The 25,093-nt window shown below is 42.4% G+C and overlaps 1 protein-coding gene across 1 annotated transcript; it reads left to right on the plus strand.

Moving 5' to 3' along the window:
• The first annotated feature begins 1,369 nt into the window (after nucleotides 1-1,369).
• trim33 (tripartite motif containing 33) lies at nucleotides 1,370-23,151 on the plus strand. The gene is made up of 22 exons (XM_068746512.1): nucleotides 1,370-1,970; nucleotides 6,127-6,245; nucleotides 6,698-6,851; nucleotides 7,592-7,724; nucleotides 8,214-8,330; nucleotides 8,469-8,583; nucleotides 9,092-9,238; nucleotides 9,549-9,666; nucleotides 9,913-10,089; nucleotides 10,159-10,256; nucleotides 10,806-11,000; nucleotides 14,173-14,229; nucleotides 14,458-14,658; nucleotides 15,036-15,168; nucleotides 15,758-15,821; nucleotides 16,445-16,595; nucleotides 17,372-17,766; nucleotides 17,987-18,098; nucleotides 18,179-18,253; nucleotides 18,524-18,676; nucleotides 20,861-20,911; nucleotides 22,450-23,151. Exons 1-22 carry the CDS (start codon nucleotides 1,370-1,372, stop codon nucleotides 22,669-22,671), a joined length of 3,588 nt encoding a protein of 1,195 aa, XP_068602613.1. The 3' UTR covers nucleotides 22,672-23,151.
• The last annotated feature ends 1,942 nt before the right edge of the window (nucleotides 23,152-25,093 follow it).

Consider the following 25,093-nt stretch of genomic DNA (forward strand, 5'->3'; position numbering starts at 1 on the left):
GAGAGAGCAGAATATATACACAACACACACACACACCTGCCAATTATATCGTTCCATTATCTAGCAACACATCCTAGGGCGGAACTGTTTGACTCCTGCCCTCAAAACATGCACCTCGATGGCCTCCTTCAAAACAGCCCAGAAAATTCACCTTTCAGGAGGCCAGAAAAGGAGATAGTCATCAGGACTTTCTCCAGATCAACCCCCCCCCCCCTTACCTTGCCCCCATTCCACACTTTTTTCTCCACCTATGTTGTACATATTATGTGTCTTTTTAATTTATTGTTATTTTGCATCAATTGAGTAACTTACTTTTATTTTTATTGGTATTGACATGTCGATGAATTATGTACAACGGAAACAAGACTGCAAGTTTTTTTTTTTAAATGCTCCTCTTAGACAGGGTGTTTGACTGTACTTGTACTGTAATACATTCTATTGTTTGACTGTACTTGTACTGCTCTAATATTCTATCTAATAAATATATTCATCATCATCATCATTTTAATGTCATGTGCAAATGCTCAAATGAACAAATAAGACCTCAGTTAATCTGATATATGTTAATGTTGTGTCTGCTGCCCAGTGCAATGAAGAACGCAGCGTACATTGGGGAGACCAACTTCTCAGGACAAGACTTAGCAGTCCAACCCTAACCCTGCACCTGAAAGACACAGGACACTCCTTTGAGGACAGTAATGTCCAGGTTTTATCCAGGAAAGACAGATGGTTTGAGAGAGGAACTAAAGAAGCCTTTTATTTGGGTCAAACCGGAGAAGCAAGGAGGAGGATTAAGACACCATCTATAGCCACAAACAATGGAGTGCTGACCTCGAGCCCCAGAGATTGCAGCAACCATCCACACCTGGGTGCAGCTCAACATAACAGCTTTGATTCGTTTTATAATCCTGACTCATTATTGACTGTACACCTCCAATATGAGATAAATGAAAATAACTGAGGGGAAAGGAGAATTCTAACATATCACATTGTAATTGTGTAGTATATAAATATAGAAATATTATGTGACATGGAGGGAGGCTGAATTTGAGAGGACAATTTAATAAAAAAAATATAGTGTTCATACAATATGTTAGCATACAGTATATAGTATGTTTATTTCAATCCCCAAGATGCATAAACGGAATGGACTGGATAGGGGTTAAATCAAATTACCAATTAAAATCAGTTCAAAAAGCGTATGATGATAATTTAAACTTTCAGCATCATACAACCCGTAAAATCTGAGGCAATGAATAGATAGATCGATAGATCGATAGATCGCTCGAGGGTGACGTCATTACGTAAACATACGTATGCTTGTCCAAGAAGCTACGCCGGACGTGCGGCGGTTCAAAGAGGAAGGAAGATGGCGGATAACAAAGGCGAGGAGGATATGAACCCGTCTGCTTGTTCGGATTCAGTGCCTCCGGTGCCTCCGGTGCTTCCGGTGCAGGATACCGAGCAGCCAGAGACAAATGCCGAAAATGTTTCGATAGTTATAGAAGCGGATACGAAAGACGGCGAGGAAGCGGAGGCTACCGATAACGCCGCCGAGGCAACGACACCCACCGACGACCGGGCAGACGCTAGCAGCGGAACGACTGCTGGTTCGCGGGGCGACGCCGGTCGAAGCCCCGGTAACGACGCCGGGGATACCGTGTTCGGCAGCACGGACGCGCAGCCAGCGGCGGCTGAACCCGTGGCCGTGGAGGAGGCTGACGTCGGCGGGCACACTACTGATATGTCGCCTCCTTCCGCGGCGCCGGCGCCGGCGGCCGCGCCGGTACCCGCTCCCATTAACCTACTGGATACGTGCGCGGTGTGTAAACAAAGTCTCCAGAACCGAGAGTGCGAACCGAGACTTCTGCCTTGCCTGCACTCGTTCTGCCTCAAATGCATCCCGCAGCCGGACAGACGAATCAGCGTCCAGGTGCCCGGACCCCACGGACAGACGGACACGCACATCGGTGAGTGTTTCACGGGGCAGGGATCCGTCCGCGGCGCCTCCCGAGCTCGGGTGTGCTGCGGTCGGGCAGACGCGGGGACGTTAGTCATTTATTTTGACTTTGTTTATTTGGTTTCAGAGACAAATGATCGACCATCGAGCCGTGTTTCCCCGTAGTCCCCCGTAGTCCCCCGCAGTCCCCCGTAGTCCCCCGTAGTCCCCCGTGTTCCACCGTGTTCCCCCGTAGTCCCAGCCGTTTCCCGTTCTTCGGTTATGAGCAGTTCAATATAGGCTGATTTCACCAGACAGCAGCTTTTTTTGTGTTTTAATCAAAAAGCTCCGGAGAAAACAAGCGTTTTGTGAAAAGCTGAGTCAAACAGCAACATTTTAGACAAAATCTACTGTCATTTGTTTAAAGATAAAGTAGATGCATAACCGTATCGTATGAAGGCAAAGTGATGAGATCAGTTCTCTGCTTTATTTTTTCCTTTTGCAGGATGAATCACTGTGATAATATACACAGCCCAGTAGACTCCACAATCATTTTGGTCCACTTGATCATGAGATGAATGGAACGCCCGATCAATCGAGAGCAGCCGAACTGACCTGAGCGTTGGTCGTCGACACAAAGTTTGCGTGTCGCGTTCAGCAGAGGGACTCGTACGGGTGTGTCATCCATCATCCTCTGGTTGTTATGACGTTGAGGGTTGCTGCCACACAGACGCAGCTTCGTACGACGTGATCTCAGTCTCGGTCGTCCCGGTTGAGGCTGTTAATATTGCGGAGTCTAAATTCTGTTTTCAGGAATGCCATTTAGAGGCAGATCGCACGGGTTCTCTCTTAGGGAACATTTGTGCGTGTCTAATTTTATGATCTTACTTGGCCCTGTCTTTTGGAGGTTTCGTACAAGGTTTTCACGATGAATTTAAAAGATGCTGCCTGGCAACGCTTCTTTTCAGGTAACATAACGGCGGGTTGGTCAGGCGCAGTGTCGGACTTGGTCTTTCCGCACTGCTTTCCTCAGTTTGGGAAGCAATAACATGATTGATTGATGAAATGATTAATTTACCACTCTAATATTAACAGTTAAATCCTCCTAAAGGTTTGTTGGTAGCTACTTCATATCAATGACTGGCTGGATTTAGTCAAGGGGATTACAGAGAAGATGTTTTTCTGTCAATAAAATATTGATTTATTGCCTTTAATCCTGTGGATCAGTTGACTAGAGATAATGTCCTTAATAATTGCGTACCAGAAAGTGGCCTGTTTGATACCAGTTTAAGGTGAGTTGACGATTCTAGACCAGCATTTAACAAGAAGTGTGGACTGGTGGATGGTGAGGGGTTCGTTTGCCTCCTGAGTACTGCCGAGGTGCTCTTGAGCAAGGCACTAAACCTCAGAAGTTGCTCCCCGGGCGCTGCTACGTGGCTTGCTCGTCACTCGACCACCTCTCCATTATGTAAAATTGATGTTAAAAAAAAAAACAATTCCCCATGTGGGATTAATAAAGGGAACTTTCTTTCCTCCTGAACTTTTAAGTTCCCTTCATACTGTGTAGATGGAAATGCTGTTATTTTTGCAATTAATTTAGATTTTTTACAATTTTATTTAAATAAAAGTTAAATGTTTATCCAAAGAGAGGCTCATGCCTATTTGCTCAAATTCAGGTGGTGACCTTTTGGGGGGCAGGTGTTTGACAACAGTAATAGAATAATGATAATGACGCTGTAATAATGCTCGGATTCTTGTCGTTATATTGCACCTGTAGGTAGCATTGTAATATCAGAAGTCTAAAATCGATGTGGTAATGAAGCCTGCATTCTTTTAGTGTGACCAGGTCAGTTTGTTGTGAGCAGCACAGCGACATAGTCTTGATCCTATCCTGGTAACAATGAGCAGGACTTCCTCTTTCATCATCTCCACCACTTTCTCTCTCTCTCTCTCTTATGTTCTGTCACTTTCATCAATGAGCTATGACTGGTGCAGTCTTTTCTTCAGTTTAGTGTCTGCCAATGCTGAACGTAAACTGCCTCACACTTTGAATCCTACAGTAAAACTAAATAGAACTATCTCGTTTTAACATGTCGAGCCCAACGACACGGGAGCCTGTCCGGTTTGCTGGAATAATCAGAACTGTGGTGCAGACCAGGTCATTCAGCTTACACACACGCGTACAGTGGCAGCACGCTCGGCTTGCACCGTGGTAGGGGAAACACAGTGATGTATTTGTATTTCTTTTTTGCAACATTGACATTATTTTTTATCAGCTACTGTTGTTTGGTCGGAAAACCAATTCCCGTTTTAAACAAATGAAATGAAATGGAAATTATTCTGAAGCTTGTCCCGGATGGAGCGTTATAGCTGTGGTTCGAATCCGGGCTCTGACTGTCCACATGTCGAAGTGTCCTTGGGCAAGACACTGAACCACAAATTGATCCCAGTGGGTCTGGCAGCACCTTGTGTGAGTGTGTGCATGTGAAGCTTAATTGTAAAGCGCTTTGGGCACCGCGAAGGTGTAGAAAGCGCTATATGCAGTGCGGTACCATTTTACAGTTCAAGTCTTCATATTTTGGCTACACACTCGGTACGCTTTCCAAATGTTACTGGCCGTCCTGCTTTTCTACCTTGCTTTTACGTAGATGTCCGATTTGGCTTTGCTACTGCCATCACAGAGGTGGAACGAAACAGACCCCGTGATGCGCTAGTACATGAAGTTGTGATGAAAACAGGGCGTTCCAGTCTGTCCTTCAAAGGCTGTGAAAATGGCTCCAACAAGCTCAGGAAAACAGGAAATTGTGTTCGGACCAAGCCAAAACAAGAACAAATGAAGAATCATCGTTAATCTCAACAAACCTAAACTTCTAACTGATATTGATATTAAGTACATTTAAAAATATCTCTGACATCGGAGGAATGCTTTATCTGGTGCATGAACTCGAGTGTGTTAATCTGCACAAAATGACTTATCGCTCTGTGCTACTAAAAAAAAAATAGCATCAACAACATCAGTAATGTATTAAAAATGAAACTTGATTTCTGCTGGAGCAGATATCGATATTTCATTAAATATTTTTGCGTGGTTTGTCAAAGCCTAATCTCCAAATCTACTTTGATGTTCCCATATTGTTGTAAACCTTGCGTAATTACTTTTTTTTAATATCGGGATAACTGATGTTGCATATTTGGTTGAGCTAACCAGTGTCTGTGACTAGAAATTAACGGTCTTGACGTTCCTCCATATTTAAGAGGGGTGTATTTTTGATGAAAGTAGAGAAACATGAACCTCAGGCTTGTTGATGACAAAATGTTATTGTGTGTTAATATTGAGGGAGCTGGATGCAGTGGTGCAGCTGGGCTGCCTTGCTTCAGTCACATCTGTGCAGCACAGCTGTTTTAGGGTTTGTACATAAAAATGTATATCTTGTGTGTATTTTGGGGTTGTGTGTGTTCTTCAGTGTAGTCCCACTTTAGCTGCTGTCAACCAAATGGGGGGGCTTATGCAGTGGGAGCCGACACAAACTGGCTGTTTGCTGCTCAATCCGGTGTTGACAGGCTCAAACTGGTTTACTCCGGTTTTTACCTCAGCTGGCTGGAATGACATAGGTTTGTGCTGACTTACAATAATCAGTGCAAAGGATATAAATGTTGAATGTAATCTTGCATGCACAGAAAATAAATGGTAAAATGAGTTAAATATATCAAAATGATGGTATACATTTAAAAGTAGCCACATAGCTTTGAAAACTACACATTTCACGCACAGTTTGCAAGACTTATTGCTGCACTTGATTTTACATGGCTTAGAGAATCATTTGTAAATTGAAGTTTTCTGAGATTTTCATGCAGTATCCCAAGAGGTTGGTTTTCTTTAATTTAAAGTTAGATAAATATTGCAAGGGGTCTGAGTTTCCTTATTTTATGGGATCGGAATCTTGTTCGCCCTTATTCCCCCACCTTGTTTGGCTGCCGAGGTTTAGAGGAAAATGTTAAAAATAATGACGGGGATTTAAAATGAATCGTAACAAATAAGTGGGATGACCGCTTACACATGGGCTTGTCTCCTTGATTCACTTACCTAGTTCATTTTTTTTCTTCAAAATCAATCAAAAAAAAATGGCAATAAGCGTTGAATTGCAGACGAGTTTGACCATGATTTTCTGTCTCTGTCCTGTCTGTAGTGAATGTGATGCGCTGTGCAGTGTGCCACCAGGACCACAGACAGAGCGACATTATTTACAACTACTTTGTCAAAGATACCTCAGAAGCTACCAGCACGTCAGATAAAAAGGCTGCACAGGTTTGTCAAAACTGTTTGCCTTGTGGACATCATGTTTTGAGTAATCCTCACTTTTCACATTGAAATATCCAAACCAAGTTGTTATTATGATCTGCATTGCAAGGTAAAGTTTATTTCCATCATTGTGCGATGAACCACATTTTACTCGGGTTTTATCCCACCTAGGTTTTTAAAAATAAATACTTTAACACTCTTTATACACCGTATGAAGTGGATGCCCACCTATTCATGGAAAGGAAAACCTACAACCACATTTATGTCGTAACATTGTTAAGGAAAAATGTTTCAAAAATCTGCAAAACCACAGCCACCAGTCCACGCTTTTCTCCGAACCTCTTGTATTGATGAGCTGGCACTGAAATTCTTTATTTGTGATTGTGCCACATCAGTTTATGATTTAAGGCCGTGGTGTTTAGGAACTCATCAATAAATATTGGTGTTATCTTGTCAAGGTATGCACAAGTTGCGAAGACAACGCAGGAACTATAGGCTTTTGTGTTGAATGTGGGGAATGGTTGTGCAAGACCTGCGTGGAGGCGCACCAGAGGGTGAAAATTACCAAGGACCACAAGATTCACACGAAGGAAGACGTTGGTGCTGCCTCTGGTAAGACGGCTCACCCCACAACAACGAACCGACGTGTTAAATGAACCAGACAAACATTAGTTCAGCATAGTGAATATGGATCTGCTCCTGCCAAATGTTGCCATGGTAACTGCAGCATAGTTCGATTGCTGGCGTGCACTCTCTCGTGTGCAGGCAGGCTTGAACGGGTGGAGTAAAGTATCAGGTGTGCAATGTGATAGGGGAGTGTCAGCGAGGATGAAGGGAAAGGTCTACAAGACAGTGGTGAGGACAGCCATGATGGACGGCTTAGAGACAGTGTCTCTGAGGAAAAGGCAGGAGGCGGAGCTAGAAGTGGAGGAGATGAAGATGCTGAGGTTCTCCTCGGGAGTGATCAGGTTGGACAGGATTAGGAATGAGGCAATAAGAGGGACAGTGAAGGTCAGACATTTTGGAGACAAGATCAGAGAGACCAGACTTTGATGGTTTGGACATGTCCAGAGGAGAGACGGGGACTATATCGGTAGAAGGATGCTGAGGATGGAGCTGCCAGAGAACAGGGCTAGAGGTCGACCCAGGAGAAGATACATGGACGTAGTGAGGGAGGACATGAGAGTGGCTGATGTTGTGGAGGACGATGCAAAGGACAGGGTGAAGTTTCTTCTCTGAGTTTCGCTATTATTTTTCAGATTCTGTCGTTACTTTGTTTTCTTTGGTTCATTTGCCTTTTTAATTTGTTTCCCTCTCCAATTAAATCTGATTGTTCTCCTTTATGTTTATAGAGTCAGTTGGTACGTCGGGACAGCGGCCTGTTTTCTGTCCCATTCACAAGCAGGAACCGCTGAAACTCTTCTGTGAGACCTGTGACACGTTGACCTGTAGAGACTGCCAGCTGCTTGAACACAAGGAGCATAGGTTTGTCATCATCAACTTACCGGTATATCACACAGTCGAATCACTAAAATCAGAGTGGTGGAGATGCCAAGGAATGGTTCACGTTTTAGCCAGCATGCCAGTGTTGACACGTGCTAAACAAAAGGTTAAAACCTCTCCTATTGTTACTGAAGGCTACGCCACTCCTGTTGACTTCTTGTTTGCGTAAAGCAGGCTTATTGCCACCCTAACGTCATCGTGTTATTTACACAGCTGCTTCTCAAAGGATGACATCTGGCTATGCGTTATGTAGGACAAATAAGTCGAACAACTAGTGAATGTGTTATAAACCTCATTAGTTAGGGCGCCACACTTCGTCACCGGTGGCGAATCTTTTTCTGCGTTGGCTCATCAGTCCCATTTAAGGATGATCGTAAAGCTACAACGCATTGATCTGCGTTTTCTGGGAGAAGGGCACTGGGAAGCGTGCCGTCGACACAGATTTTCAGAGTGGTTTCTCTTGCCTCTCAGGTACCAGTTTCTGGAGGAAGCTTTCCAGAACCAAAAAGGTGTTATTGAGACGAGTGTTGCCAAACTCCAGGAAAAGAAGAACTACGTCAATTGCTCTGTCTCTCAGGTGCAAAGCAGGTGCGGAATGATTTCTTCCCCAGCTTCCTTTCCGGAGCTGCACTTGGACAAAGCTAATGCTAGTTAACATCTGGCATTTGTATTGGTAGCTATTCTCTTAACAAAACGTTTTACTTTGTTTTTTTTTTCCCCATCCAGGTTAAAAGAGCTGAATGAAACTCATAAGAAGGTGGAGCATGAGATTAAAATTGCAGTGTTTACTCTTATTAATGAGATCAACAAGAAAGGAAAGTCCTTGCTACAGCAGTTGGAGGTAAAAGATCGTAACTCGAGTGAAGCTTCATGACATTCACCAAACTCACTCTTTAACTATGATAATTAACAGCTAATAATTAACAGCTAATAATAGCCTTATTTTTCTATATCATTATTTGGACTCAGCCTGTGTGTGTTGAATAGCAACTACAGAGCTGACCTATACGTCACTCATGAGCAGTTGGTAAAATTATAGCCCTTACAGTACAGAGAAAATGTATTGTTTGCAAAACACTACCTTATTTTTGTCACGTCAAACAAGATGCGCATTGTTTCAGTCTTCCTCTTTAATTATCGGCGTGTCTTTGCTTGTTTCTAAAATAGGGTGCTTCAACAAACCAATCCCTGAATGAGTATCATTTAATTCCAGTCTTTCCAAGCTGAATGAATGAACTAATCTGTGTGTACGGATATCTTTATCTCGATTTGGAAAGCAATACGGCTTTCCAAATCAAGACTCGTAGCTCTGTAGCAGTTAACCAGAACCATTTTGCTCTCTGTTTTAGAGTGTGACCAAAGAGCGCTTTTCCAGGCTTGTAGCTCAGCACAAGGATACCACCCAACTTTCCCAACAGATCAACCACGTGCTTAGGTTCTGCCACTGGGCCATCAACACTGGCAGCAGCACAGCACTGCTCTACAGCAAGAGAGCGGTACGTCTACCTGGAGCCCCAGACGTACAGCGGGTTAAGGCTCTTTCATCTACACTGTGCTCCTTACCCTATTGAAATCATGCCATGGTAATATTACTGGCTTGCAAGTTAGAAAGTGCTGCCTTTGATTGCTGCGCATTGGAAACAAAGACAGTTTAATATTTAGTGCTTGTTTTGTGAAACATTTAAGTCATGTTTGCTCGAGGCATAACTTCAGAACTTATGAGTCATAAGCGGCACTAAAGTGTTAGTTTGTTAATGTAGCTCCATTCTTCTGCATGTTTATCTCTCTATTTGTGTGTCCATGTAGATCCTGTACCAGATTCGCCAGCTTTTCAAAGCTAGGCTAGAGCCAGCTCCCCAGGCCAATGGGGTTGTGCGCTTCTTCTGTGATCCCACCTTTTGGGCTAAAAATGTGACAAATCTTGGTGAGAAGGGCCTTTTATGTTTCATTTTTACTTGCTCTTTCTTTGCCATGTTCCATTTTGTTATTGTTTTACTCTAAATCAAGAAATAGGCTGAGAACTAAGATTTTGCATCACTGTAATGCATTTATGGCCATAATACAGTGATGCAGTAAGCATTTCATGTGCCTTGTCACGTGTTGAAAATAAAGGTTTCTCTCCTGTCTGGAGGATGTGTGCTTACTGTAATGTCTTTCCCTGTTATTGTAGGTAATTTGGTAATTGAAAAACCCCCTGTTCCTGCACAACCACCAAATATAATGGTAGGAGGACCACCCATTCCACCAGGCCAAATTCACCATGGCAAACACCCAGGACAGATCAACCTGGCCCAACTCCGGTTGCAGCACATACAGCAAGCTGCTTACGCACAGAAGCATCAGCAGCATCAGCAGCATCAGCAGCATCAGCAACAACAGCAGCAACAGCAGCAACAACAGCAACAACAGCAACAACAGCACCATCAGCATCAGATCCAACAACAGATGCGCATCGCCTCCCAACTGTCCCAACAGCACCCCAGACAAGCAGGCCCACCCTTGGTTCAGCAACAGGTACAGAAAGCATTCAGCAGTCAAGGTTTCAGCCTGGGACAGAGAGGAAGTCTGTTCTGTACTTAGTCACTTAGAACGAGAGATGCTAACATCAAAACCAAATTTGTAACTGCTCACAGGAATAGCAGTGCCTTAGTGGCTGTAGAGGGTTACCCTCTTCCATCCATGTGTAGGTATATATATGTGTGTACATATATCTCAAAACAGCTGAGCAGAATTCAGGGACATCTCAAACACGTTTTGTAGGTGATCGTCTCATAATTGGTTTCTTCAGTGCTTTTCTTGTTCTTACTTTTTTGTCTACATCTGAACTTTGGTTATTCTCTTGTCAGTTTGATCACCTTCATGTGAGCAAAAGAGCAAGCCTATCCACTATCTATCAACACAAATCTATTTTGTCCAGTAACTGGGGCATCTGTAGTCTAGGAGTCACATTTTGCTGTTTGTTATTGTATTAAAAAAATGTTTTGTTAGCATAAATTGACATGATTTTGTTTATCCAATTATCTAAGTTTCTCAAGGTTCTGGGTATATGCTTGTTTTTGTTAGCCTCCGAGGCTTATCAGTATGCAGCAGCTACCAAGAGGCCCTGGGGGTATGAATGGTGGGCCAGGTTCCTCTTTGTACCCTTCCTCCCACCATATGCGTCTCCCAGGTCCACCGCAGGCCCGCATGCCCACAGCTCAGCTGAGACATAATGGACAACAATACCCTTCCATGATGCAGCCTCAGCTACACCGGCAGGTCGGTATAAACACAGTCTGCATTTACTGGAAATACATGTAATGTGTAAGGTATAATTTTACACTTCGCCCACATTGCCTGTGTGAATGTAGTGAGCGAGTGAACGTCGGTGGTGGTCAGGAGGGCCGATGGCGCTAATTGGCAGCCTCGCTCCTCTGTCTGCCTCGGGGCAGTAGCTTCACCACCACCAAGTATGGAGTGAATGAATAATGCACAATGTAAAGCGTCTTTGGGTGCCTTGAAAAGCGCTATATAAAACCAATGCATTATTATTATTTTTCTTTAGATTTTTTTCCCTGCATAAAGCATCTGTTGGTGTGGGATTAACTATTATTATTATTATTGTTGTTATTGCTATATCGGTAGAAGGCTGAGGATGGAGCTGCCAGGGAACAGGGCTAGAGGTCGACCTAGGAGAAGATACATGGACGTAGTGAGGGAGGACATGAGCGTGTCTGGTGTCAGGGAGGATGATGCAAAGGACAGGGTGAAGTGGAGAAGGTTGATTTGCTGTGGCGACCCCCGACGGGACAAGCCGAAAGTACATTTGTTGTTATTATTATTATTATACTGTGAAAGCAGTAGAAACACAGGATCGGACTGGGTTGTTGCACTCTTAAGAGTTTTTAGCAGTAATCCTTTTTAACATTTAACACAAATACTAACAGACATTACAATGCAGTCTCTGTTTTTGTTGTTTTTAGCATATGCTAAGAAATATGGTGAGGCAATTTTGCAGCACCTGCATTTTCCACCCTATAAATAGATATAATGTGTTCAAAATTCAATTTAAAGAATCAAGGAACCTCGTCAAACTTTAAGCTTATGGTTTCAAAGAAAAAAAAGATAAACATTTTCACCATCTTCATATTTGACAGCCAACATATACTGGATATTACTGTATTTTCCAGACTGTAAGTAGCATTAGCCAAAAGATGCGTCACGAAGAAGAAAAAACACAAATAAGTCGCACTGTTTTGTGAAATTTCTTTTACGCAAGCTAAAACGAAACACACTAAAATACCGGGCACCTAGTCAGCTAGTTGGCTATGCTACGCGTAGCTGGGAGATACCTTCGCTTCCCGTTATAGCCAGGGACGTGTCGCTTCTCTTCCTGGTTGTCCATGTGGTCGCCGTTGCAGACTACATGGACTACATGGTGTTGGTTCCTGTGGCTGAAGCGTGTGGCCATCAGCACAAACTATTTTCGATTCGTGTAGCTGATCGTTAACGTTGCGGAGGAGTGGGCCGGCCCGCCTTGGGTCCTGCTGGGCTGACAGAAAGGTCAATTGTGGCTACTGTTCTCGACAGCAACGTTCTCCGTTGCTGTTCTCCGTGCCCTTTGGGTTTCTGAGTGGCGGCTGCTGCTGTTCGTGGCGCTGCCTGTTGCTTGTGTACCACGGCTGATTGCTGTGGTTGTCTTCCTGTGGCATCACTGTTTCGTTTTCTTTTATTATAATTAGGCCCAGCGCCTAACTGGTTTTGTTTGTGTTTATAACCACCAGTAAATCTGAGTTTGAGATGACGGCTGATGGCATTGCTATTTATCAGAAGTATTCCTGTTCAGACTTTGAGCTGCATGAAACAAAACATTTAATCAAAGTGAGATGTCAAGCAGTTTGTTCATGATATAAGACATTCAAGTAGAAAACTTTACCATATTTATATATTTGAATATGCAATGTTACTAACAAAATTCAATCAATTGAAAACTCAATTGACAAAATAGTGACCCATTCGTAATTATTTTGCATGTGAGTGTTGAATGGGGCTTTGCAGTTAGCAAGCAGCTGGTGAACACTGTGGCAACATGCCAGCTGGGGTGTCCCATGAATACCAATTTACAGTTTGAGGTTGCTGCATGTCAGTAAAGCTGCCGCGATTAGCTGATGAAAAGAAACGTTTTTGTTGTTTCAGGCAGTTTTCAAGCAATAAAGCAAAATATAAACTTCATCCACATGTTTTAATTAAGTAAAGTTTATTTATATAGCACCTTTCACAGACAGGAAAAGTCACAAAGTGCTACACAAAAGAACAATAAACCACAAATACAATAAAAAAAATTACAATCACCGAACGTATCAGTTAAAATAACAAGAATGTCATAAAACGACCCCTAAATCTGCCGTAGTTAAAATGCTTGGAGGAACGAGTGGGTTAAGATTCTGTATAAAAGAGTGAAATTGTTTGAGCGGTACCAGAGCTATTGGTGTTGTAAAAGCCGGTAAGGGACGGGGGCTTTCATAACACTGCGAGGTGTGTGTGGTGCCTGAGTTGTGGCGGAGCATTGATCCGCACCAGGGATTTATGGCGCCGTGAGCCTCGGCAGTGAAAGGGTCCCGGATGTTTGCCTTGATCTGCGAAACAGTGTCAGTGGTCGGTGAGGTGCGAGCATTCTGTGGCAGGAGTCACTGGTTGTGTCGGGAACAGTCGTCAGTACTGCTGCGTACTGAATACTGATAAAGTAACCCTAACCCAAATATACACAAAGTAAGTGAGTTTTAAATTATGATTGTATTAATGGTTTTGGAGATGTTTCTGAGGTTGTGAGACTTCAAAGGTCTACAGCGAGACACATTATTTATGAATGGAGAATATCTGAAGCAGAAGTGAACCTTGTCAGAGGTGGCCGCCTTTACAAACAGCATGACGACATTCAAAGAAAAATCTAGTAAAAATGGAAGTAGCCAGCAGATTTCCGTTGACTCCTAGGTTTTACAGATAACTCTGATTAATTCTCAAAACAAGGCCTGGGAGAGAGCTGTTATTATCAATTAAAATGACATTGTTTACTTCTGTCAAAAACTTTCCCAGAATCAAGCAATGATTTAAAAATGTGAAATTACCTTGTTTTCTCAATATTTATTTATGCTTACATTCTCTTATTCACCAAATAAAAATAATCGTTTCATACATAGTTTGGGTTCTCAAATGGAAAGTAAAATTTGAATATTAATTACGGACTACCAAATAAAACGGTTGTTAAATCTGAATTATCCTCCGTTTGTCATTGTGTTAATAATGTGCATGTTTGTGTATGTGTAATTTTCACACATACGTGCAAATCTATTTATTTGCTTATTTAATGTGTACAGTATGAGAAATGTGCATTCACTGCTTGTAAGGTAAGAGAAAGCTCTACTATATCGAGCCCCTTTTTCTTTGTGTCCAGATGTCTATAGAATCTGAGATGAGCCACCAAAGGTTTCGTTACTTACTTCAATCAGGGGTTTGGCACCTTTTTCTTACTTTGTCATTTGTGTCTTGTGCGGCATGTGTTACCCAAATGCATGATCATGTAATCATGTTGCTGTTTTTGCCACAAATAATAAATGATGAAAGCAAGTGAAGGGTACATCTCATTGTTTGTCATCAATTCATCTATTGTCATGTTACAAATGTCCCTTCTATGATTTTATTCATCCACGTTTCTCCCTTCGCCTTTTTTCCCCTGCAGCATTCCAACCCAGGCCATGCGGGCCCTTTCCCTGTGGCATCCTTACATAATGCCAACCCCACAAGTCCCACTAGTGCCAGTATGGCTGGTGCCCATGCTCATCGCAGCTCAGCCAGCCCCATCATCGGCCCCATTGAGCTCATCCCCTCTGTCACCAATCCCGAGAACCTGCCCTGCCTCCCTGAAATCCCTCCCATACAGGTAGAATTTGTAATATTTTCTTTTTATCTTGCTACTTAATTTTTTTTTTTTTTTTCAAGTTTTATCTGTTTAGATAATATCATATACAAATTAATGACTTACAAGCATTTTATAATTAGTATTAATTGAATAAGACTAGGAAGGAGCAATTAAATATCAAAAATTATAAATCACGTAGAATATATGATAGAATGAATAAGAAAATGTGTCAAATCTCCAAAGGGGAATATATAGAGACTGTCGATTAAGTCTGATGTCGGGCAGGCGTGTTATACAAAATACATTTTATTATATTAATTTGCCAAAATCAGTTGATCTCTTTAGTATTTTGATTCTGTGATATTTTTCCTGCTGCTCTACTACTTTGACGTGGTTAGTTGGAGGACGCAGGTTCCAGCAGCCTTGGGCATCTCCTGTCTCGCTACATCTCAGCCAGCACGCAGCAACACCTGGCTTCTGTGGACATGAACTCCTCACCTGGACTGTCGACACACTCCTCTGCATCTTCGGGTAGGTACATACGTTTTCAGGGTGACTGTGTCTTAGCAATGCTCAGAGATTTATTTTAATGGAAAAATGCGGCATAGGGTCTTCATTAAAATTTAGTTGGCTCTTACACAACACGTGTCTCACCCTTCCATTCATTCTGGAAGAAATCTGCTCTGTAGATTTTACATTATTACCGGTAGTTAAAAATTGCTGCAGTACCAGCACATTTAGTACACATTAAACAGACAGAGAGGGGGGGGGGTACAGACAGACGAGCCAGTATGGAAGGGTGTATAAGAGCCACAGAACACGGGGACCTGTCCTTGGGTTAAGATGTTATGGTTACAGAGACAGATAATGGGCCAGCTGCGCGTTGCACTCTCTCTGGGGGGGGGCGTCTGGTGAGTAAAAATAATCCCAATTTTCATCTGAAACGGGGGAATTCCGCTTGATCCAATTTGGCAGTTTGGTTCCCAGTTAATCCGCATTTCGAGTACCAAGGAGAGACTTTAGCTATCACAACCAACCAGCCATAAAACAAGCAAGTTTGTGTATTTGTTATTTTTTTCCCTCTGAATGTGATTTTTTGATTTCTCATTTCTGTCTTCAGGTCCATCAAACGCTCACACGCCAGCTCGACCCTCTAGCACGTCCAGCACAGGCAGCAGGGGCAGGTAGGACATCACAGAAAGCAATAAATAAATACGGAGATTACATTTAGCCAGAAGTCCTATTACAATTCCTACCAAAGACTTGATGAAATCTTAAACGTGTGGTGGTTCTGGCTTGGGCCCGCTCTCTTTCAGTATCCAGCCGTTGTCCTTTGGCATGCCAAAAATGAATTCAACCCCATAGGCATCATGCCATGGCTAGCACATTGGAAACTTGCTCAAAAAAAGTCAATCAAAAAAGCATGCATGTTTATCAGTTTATTTTTATTGGCTGACACCTCAGTACAAATAGTTAACCAGCTGTTAAAAAAAAAAACCTAGCAAAAGGAATTTATATTAGAAATGAGATGAGAATTAATCATTTATGAGAACTGTGTTCTCTTTGTTACCTTCTGGAGTAAAAATCTCATCCAACGCAGTAATAGAAGTTTAAATATCGACAGTGAGTGACTCATTTGTCTTCATTGGTTCATATCAACAGACGACCGATAAATACTATTGAATCGAAAATAACAATGAGCTGTTTCTTTCTTTCTGAAGCAGATGAAGCAAAACTTAAATGACTGCAGTTATAATCCCGTTCCACTCTCAGGGGTGTTACAATGTGTTTTTCTTGTGTGTTTAAGCTGTAGTTCTGCTGGGAAGGCAGGAACGGGAGGCGGAGCTCCCACGGAGCAATTGAGGGTGAAGCAGGAGCCAGGCGTAAATGACAACTACAGCTGTCCAGCATCTTCTCTGAAGGCGGAGCCGGACAAAGATGCAAGGAGTGCCTGCATGGTATGATTACTGTTCGTTAGTGAAGTGTAATAGAAGGGACGTTGTGAATGTGATGGTGTGGTTATTCCAAAAAGAAGGTTTAGTGGGAATGTTGCTCTGTTTCGGGTGCCTCGTGGATGCCTCCCTGGGGAGGTGTTCCAGGCCTCTCTCGCCCGGAGGAGGCCAGAGGGAAGACCTGGGACACGCTGGAGAGACTAAAGAGAGCGCTAAAGGTGTCTGGGGAAAGGGAAGTCTGGATGGGTAGAAGCTGGCTGGAGGGAGGGAGGGATGGATGGATGGATGGATGGATGGATATACGCGAATCGTTGTCGACCAGAAATGTTTGCTTATTTGTGATTTTACCATGAACGACAGACAGCTGAAAATATACTTTTTACAAATGCATGCTAAAAAGTAGTAACATCTACATTTTTATTGTCATATAAAATGCTTTTGCATGACATTAGCAATTTTGTTGTGATGATTTTTTAAATTTACACTGCACAGAGCTCGTCATCAGTCTTTGCCCTGGACACACAGCAGTATGTAGTCCGTCACTAATTTGATGAATAAAAACCGAGTGAAATGGAATGCGGTACGGGCAACAAACCACGTGGACAGATCGCACGCATGCACGGGCAGACGGCATCAGACACCTGAGAAAATGTACCTTCCTCACTGCCATTTATCTTCTCGCTTTGCTTCTGGTTGTCCATTCGTAAAGTACACATTAAGTCATATTCAGATGATTATCACGTCACCTTAAAACATTCCTTTGTGTCTATTTGCCCCTCCAGATGAACAGTCCGGAGAATAGCCCCCACCCTGTTTTGGGTCTAGTTTCTACAGGTCAAGATGCACTCAGGACTTTTGAGGAGCAAATCAAAACGGAACCCGCGTGTGTGACCTCCTGCTCTGGACTGAATGGCCCCAGTACCGCCACTTCTTCTCCTCCCACAACCAGCCTGACCTCCGCTGCCTCATTATGCACCATGACCTGCAGCACCGCCACGACGCTCACAAATGGAAATGTCGCGTCGGCTGCAGCAGTCCACTCTGGCGAGAAGGAGGACGATCCCAACGAAGACTGGTGCGCTGTCTGTAACAATGGTGGCGACCTGCTGTGCTGTGATCGCTGCCCCAAGGTGTTCCACATGAAATGCCACGTACCTACCATAAAGATCTTCCCAAAGTAAGTGGTATTTATGATTGTTGCCTGTTTTAGTGATGCAACCCCACGTATACCTGGTTTGTCTTTAGCGGCATCAGTCTAAACCTAACGTGTGAATACTCTGCTCTGAATTATTCTAAGAGCATATGGCTGCTGCTAAAATGACCATGCAGGTGACGGGCTAAGTTAAATGAAGTATTATGCTAACAAAATGTTGTTTGTGTCATTTGTTTCTCCTCAGAGGTGACTTTCTCTGCACCTTTTGCCGCAGCACTGACAAGCCAGAGATCGAGTACTCTGACGATAGCAGGAAAACGGGTGCAGAGCCGGGCCTGAGTCCTGAGGACCAAAGGGTCAGTATGGGAAACGCATGCCAAAGTTCTCTCTCCTTGATTGCCATGAGGCAACTTATTCACTCTCCTCCTCTCTGCAGAAGTGTGAGCGCCTCCTGCTGCACATTTTCTGTCATGAGCTCAGCGTGGGCTTCAGGAAACCTGTTCCCAACTCTGTAAGTGTTTAAACGTAACGGCACCATCCACTGGAAGCGCCTGGCAGCAGCGTTTTCCTGTCCTGTGTGTTGTGTCCTCATTACATTTAATGTTGTATTGGATCAATTGTTTGGTTGAGAGTCCACTGTAGAGATGATGTTGCATCATCTCTCACATCTTCTGCTTACACGTCTCTAAAATGTTCACCTTACTTCCACTGCCCTTGGTCTGTTCCTTTCAAACTCCAAGCTCCAATGCAGATGCTTTCTGACCCGCTTTTGTTAAACCAGGTGCCTAACTACTACAGAATAATCAAGCAGCCTATGGACCTGAAGAAAGTGAAGCGGAGACTCCAGCTAGGGAGCTCCCAGTACTACGGTTCTGCTCTGGACTGCGTGTCCGACATGCGCCTGGTCTTCAACAACTGTTCAAAGTACAATGAGGTGAGTAGCATGAGACTTGAGCACGCTTTGGTGAATGGCATCTGTTTGTCTGTGTGCATGATGAGGGTTAGATTGATATAAGCCCAAGTCTCCTTGCTTCGGCTCACAAGGCCTTTAAATCAATAATTATTGAGAAAAAAACCAGTGTAATGAAATGATTAGATCTAACAATCTTGTTACGCTGATGCTCGGTATGGTATCTCGTTAATGAGTCCAGCGCGGGACATTGGATAATATTGGTCTAACCTGCTGTGAATACACTGCTTGATGTTTGGAAGGGAAGTGGGGCGTGGGGCTTCCGGCTTGTGTACGGTTTTGTCCACACACTAACACTGGCTATTAGTTTAAAGGAGTCTCTGCGCTCTCTTCACATCGGCTGCAGGGACTCCTCGGCAGCCCTGCTTGCTTCGCGAGAACAATCTGTTGACTTTTTGGTGAATGACTTTGGTCGCTTGGTTATTTCATATTTCACCTGGTGTTTATGCAAACTCTTCTATGGGGGAATGGCGTCTGTGAGAGTATGAGTTCATTTGTGTCATCACATTTGGATGCTGCGCTGGGTACTGTTTAATAATGGAACACAGCCTTCCCTCAAATGGACTTGGTATCAAGTCTGCTGTCTGTCACTATTATTACACTGTCCAACCACACAAGGGCGCCATCCCTTTCATTGAAGGCTGAACCCATCTGGGGCCTTGCAGGATAACCTCAATATGCCAGTGGTGTTATTAAATCACCGAAATTAACAGCAGACAATAATCTCACGTGAAAAGGATTTTAATAATGCTGCAGAGACCTTGTACCGGTTTAGTTTCAATTACATGTTATCGAACACAATCTTAATCTCAATGTAATTAGATTACTCGGTCCATTTTTCTAAAGTAATTAAGAAGTAAGTCATGAAGGTCCAATCACTCTTATTACTATTCAGGTAACTTGAGGTACCACACAAAAGTAAAGATTCATTTATTGATACACATATGTGAAGATGCAGGTTTTCTGCAATCAAAAAGTAGCAGATATGATTACATTTCTGATGAAGTCACTCCAACAAAATATGAAACATCAAGCAAAATGTAGTGTCTTTTTCAAGATTCTTCTAAACCAAGTGAATATACTTTATACTTTTAAAATATATTTTCGTCCAAAGGTTGACGAGATGCAGCGCTGTAGAGGCAGAAGTTAATATTATATATTATTAAATAATATGTTACCTGAGTATTGTCAAGAATATATATATATATATTAATTGGCAATAGTTAAATAATCTGAATTACTGTAATAAATTTCAATTAGAGTTTAGTAACATATTTTAAAAATGCATGTATTTAATAATGAATTGCAAAGAAACATCCAAAACTAAACAGTTCTGGCATTTAATAAAAAAATAAACCAGAAAAGCACTCTCAGAGCACAGACCTCCGCCAAGCAGCTCATTCCCCTCCTAATTGCATTTACACCGTCCACATGTTGATCTGGATCATCACCAAAAGGGTACAAATTGTTCTTGGTATCTTTATACACCAACCATGAAAAGTAAAAGTGAATCAGAGTAGATTTTTTTTTTTTTTTTTTTTTAGCTATTTTTGAATTCATAAATGATGTTTTCAATGTAAAAATGTCATATTTTTTTCCTGACCTCATTCTGGATCTGATCCGGATAAAATTTGGCATTAACATCGAGGCCCCCCACCCAACATGACTGTCATATTCCAAAAGCATCGGTCAATAATCAACCGAGATATTGAGATAACTTATTTTGCAGTTCCATTTCCTCCAATGTTAACGAAAATTCCAAAGTGATCCAGAATCTCTTTTGGATCCTCACCAAAGTGTAATAATCTGTTCCTGGTGACATTCCCAATATTTCCAGAACATTTCATCAAGTTTTGTAACCTTTTTGAGTTTTGTTGCTCAAAGACACAGACAGACAGATGCCAGTCAAAACATCGCCTCCTTGGTGGAGGAATAACATTGAACATATTCTGTAACTAAATTAAGCAAATGGATTTAAACATTGCAGATTATCTCGAGCTAAATCTGAATGCAGACGTGATTTTCTGTTAACACCTTGGTGGATATGAAGCTCGCAAGCTTGAAACAGAACTTTAACATCTAACCTGCCTGTGCTGTGAACTCTTTTCTCCCCACCCTTGCTGCTTCATTATTGTTACCCTTTTTTAGATGTGTCGAATAATCCAGGTTTATGATGAGGAGAAACAGATTAATACACAGGTAAGATGTTTGAAAGAGTGCACAGATGTCCTGTCCCCTTCCACTGAGGCTCTAAGAAATGTTTTCACCGCAAACTCGTGTGAAGCCTAAACGAGGTTTGAAAAACGGATTTGCGTTGTTTTTTTTTTTATTCTCTCTCCTTTAAAGGTGATGGGATGTGATAAATGAAAAAGAAAATGACCTGAAGAAGTCTAGAGTGTCTGTCATCCATTCCAGATGTCTTGAACGGCTTGTCTGATTAGAGGGTGCTGTGTTCAATCTTTTCTGTAACAGAAAATGACAATCTAACATCAGGCTGTTAATTTGAACATCTCTCATCCTCTTTCTATCTTTTGTTTTGGTTTTAACTACTGAATGTGGTTTCTTTTCCCATGTGTTCGACTGAGAGAAAAACACCTGAGAGAATTATTTCCCCCGGTGTGAAAATATGCATCATTATCTTCTGTGTTGTTTTTGGCTTTGTTGCGTCTGTCAAATATGATGACTCAACTTTTCACGCCACCTTTGTGTATTGCGTGATTTCCACTTTGGTCCAGTGGAGCCGCCTCCTGTACGAGTATAACTTCTTATTAGCGTGTAATTACACGGTGATATAACAGTCTAGGACAGACCTGGGCATTGTACGGCCCCAGGGCCGCATCTGGCCCTTTGGTTGACTGAGCGGCCCGTGTAAGGTTAATTTTAACATTACAAAATAAACACATTTTCTAATTTTACCTCTTGCATGGACTAAAACTGCATTCAGTGACAGTTCAATGTGATGCATCTGTGATGTCTTTATGATGCTAAGAAACTTAACACAACTTTCCAACAGTATATTAAACTCAAAATGTGTTTTAGAGTGAATGTGAGTGAAAATGTTCACTAATATGAGTCACAAATGGTAAAAATTATTTTACCATTGTTTTGAGGCAACCTCAATTTTTCATTGCTTAATTATAACAAATACTCTTACAAGCTATTTACTGCTTTTCTATAAAGAAATACAATTAATATTATATGCAGAATTGAGTTCAGCCTTTTGGCCCGGCCCTCCGGAATATTTTCTGTTTCTCATGTGGCCCCATGGAAAGAACAATTGCCCACCCCTGGTCTAGGATATAAAACTCAAGGGGGTGTAGAATAATTTTTATTTTTTTAACTCTTTTATTCGAGACTCCTCCACCCTGAATTAATTATTACTGCCCATATTTTCACTGCCAGTTCATCATTTCTCTTTCTAATGTACGTCATTTTGTTCCACGTTTGAAGCAGCCCTCTTAGAAATGAAATATTGACACGTAAGTATTAATTGTGGAAATGCTTCGTGGAGCCACAGTGGGACAGGGCGGCAGGATATCTCAGTGGCAAGGTTGCACCAGGGCCACCCCGTCACCCGGAGTGTTAACCACATCTAATTTGTCTCCTCATTCTTTTCCTCCTTCCTGCTTCTACCCATCCCCCCCCCCCCCCCCCCCTGCTCAATGATGCTCTCACACCTGCTTCCTCCATGTCACCCTTCACCTTCCTCCTCTCCCTTCCTCTTCCTCCTTCGGCAGATTGGATCAGAGATGGCGTTATCCGGTGAGGCAGTGCGTTTGCTCTTTGAAGAGAAGTTGCAGCAAATATTCCCGGGGCAGAGCTTCCCAGAGACCCCCGAGCCACTGGAGAGCCCGGACACGAAGGAGAGGGAGGACGAGACCGACGACTCCGACGACGACTTCGTACAACCCAGACGCAAGCGGTTAAAAGTGGATGAGAAGGTGCTTCACATCAAGTGATAACAATCATCAGCAAACAAGTGGGAGAAAAAAACACACGCGTCTTCCTCACATTTCACGATAAATATAACGAACAGAAATGATAAGATGTGCTGTAAAAACTGTTCCTTTCACCCAAAAGAAACTCAAAATAAACGCCGGACTGTTGCAGACAGAAATGCGGAAGAGCTGCATTCCCTTTTTGTTCGGTGGAGAGAAGGGAACTCGCCCGCACAGAGTTTAAAGTAGGAATTGTTTTGCGGTAGCTAAAGGTTGGCTGTTTTTTTTCTGCTATCGTACATTTTCATTTGTAGATTTGTCGTGATTTGCTTTATAAACTATAACTCTCCTGTTCCCAGTTCTCAATTTATTATATCTATACTTTGACATGACGCATAAGTATTTGTATGACTTTGTGGAAACTATGTAAATAAGAGAATCTAGCCCACCGATGGTATTCCTCCAGTATAGATGTTTCAGTATGTCATCAATAAAACTTTGTTCTTGAAATCTACCAAATGCTTTGTATTGATTACGTACGGCTTTGCTCACCCAAATGATGGACATCAAGTCATTCTCATTTGCTCAGGTTCATGCCTGTTTTCCAAATCGTTGCATGCTACACTTCACCGAAGTTGAAGACGGTCTTTTGTTGTGATGCTTTCCGGTGTAGTAGCCAAATTCCTTCACAGCAATAATGTTCTTGCGATAATCCACGATCTAATCTGTCAGTAGTCGGTAAGAAATGTGCTGGTTTTGCCAACTACTCCTATATAGAATGTTCAAAAGTGGAAACATCACAGGGAACAAACCCAGACGATGCGGGAGTTTTCAGTCGGGGAGTGAGCATGAAAGCATTCAGCCTTTACACGACCTAAAGTTTGTTCAGGCTCTTTTTGATCAAAAGGATTAGATTAACATGTTATTTTTGCACTTGGACGACAATCGGGACAGGACACGTTGAGCGTATATCTGCTTCCTGCCAGAAGCAAAGAAGAACCTTTCACCTCCTTCTGGGAATGTCATTAAGGTACCTCAACCTGGGGAAGCTAAATGGAATGCGGCCACCATCATGCCTTCTATCGTGTCTCCAGCCTACAGTAACACATGGAAACGCATGTTTGGGAGTTAGACCGCAGTTCAAGCTCAGGAGGCGCTGACTCATCAGTGCTAGACGGTCAGCTGACTGCTGACGTTTCTAAAACAGCTTTCAGGTTGAGCCTTTTTCATTTCCAAGTCAAGCGTCGGATTGAATCGGATTCCCCAGGTAAGAAGTCTGTTTTTCTTTTTTCCTGTTCATTTTTCTCTTTATTAGTGAACCTACCATTACCATGTCTTTGTTTTTAAATTGATCTATCACAAAACAATTGTATTGTGTTAATCAGTAACGAGGCAAAATCTTGCAAAAGAAGAGCAGCTTGACTGGAAGTTGATATTCGCAAAAAAAACTTTTCAAGGATTTGTTTTTCACGGCTGCGGAGTAAAAAAGAAATGCTGTCTGAAGGATGCAGGAAGTCTCCGGACTGCGGATTACAGTACCGGCAATTCATTTTAACGCGTCTTTAGCTGTGTGGAGAAAGTGTGGTTGCTGCAACACGAGATTGACAATTCTATTTTATCCAGTTCCGCAATTAACTTATACCAGTAGCTTGTTCGGCAGCCTTGCTTTTTGATTGATCTGTTTTATCATCCTAAATTCGCGTTGCGTTAACATCGCAGAGAATCTGAAAAGATGTCTGACATGTTATCGACCGTGATGGGAACTGTGGATGTTATTAGAAGGATAAAATGCACAATTCTATTAATTTCAAAGTCTTAAAACAAAGTCGATCTTTTATTTTGAAGGCCTGACCTATTTTTCAGAACCAAGAGTTTCTGGTCACGTGACTATTTGCTGCCGTGACACGGTCGCTGATCGAAACTTGTTTATCTGCTGCTTCGGGAGGCGATCGTTTGTTTGCGTCTCACAGGCAAGAAAAAATTAATTTATTAATTTCCTTTGGAGAAATGTATTTATAATTTTGACACAAAAACAGAAGATTTATCCGTTTATCATTAGCTAGAAACACCAGTTTCTGCTGATGTTTCAAGCTAACATTAGCCAGGAAGCTATCAAAAAACGCGTTTATGGGACGTTCCGGTGTAAGTCAGGAAGAGACCTTCAGCTGTCACCGTCTAATCAGCAGGTTCTTACATTTAACGAAACGTCTTTGATTCGTGTAATAACCTTTGACCCGCGAGATTATGGCTTCCAATGATCAATAACGTCATGAAGAGGCTTGTGGTCTTTAATTGTGTTGTTTTCACGACCTGTCGGGGCGCGATGATGATGCTTTTGAAGATCATCTTCCTTTCAGTCGTTTTGAAACGGGAGACAATGACGGAAGTAAATTCTAATTGCTTTTAGGCGCTTGTATTTATCTTTTTTTCCCAGCAGAGCACG

This window comes from Brachionichthys hirsutus, chromosome 2, assembly GCF_040956055.1.
Source record: "Brachionichthys hirsutus isolate HB-005 chromosome 2, CSIRO-AGI_Bhir_v1, whole genome shotgun sequence".
In the NCBI taxonomy this organism is placed as follows: Eukaryota; Metazoa; Chordata; class Actinopteri; order Lophiiformes; family Brachionichthyidae; genus Brachionichthys; species Brachionichthys hirsutus.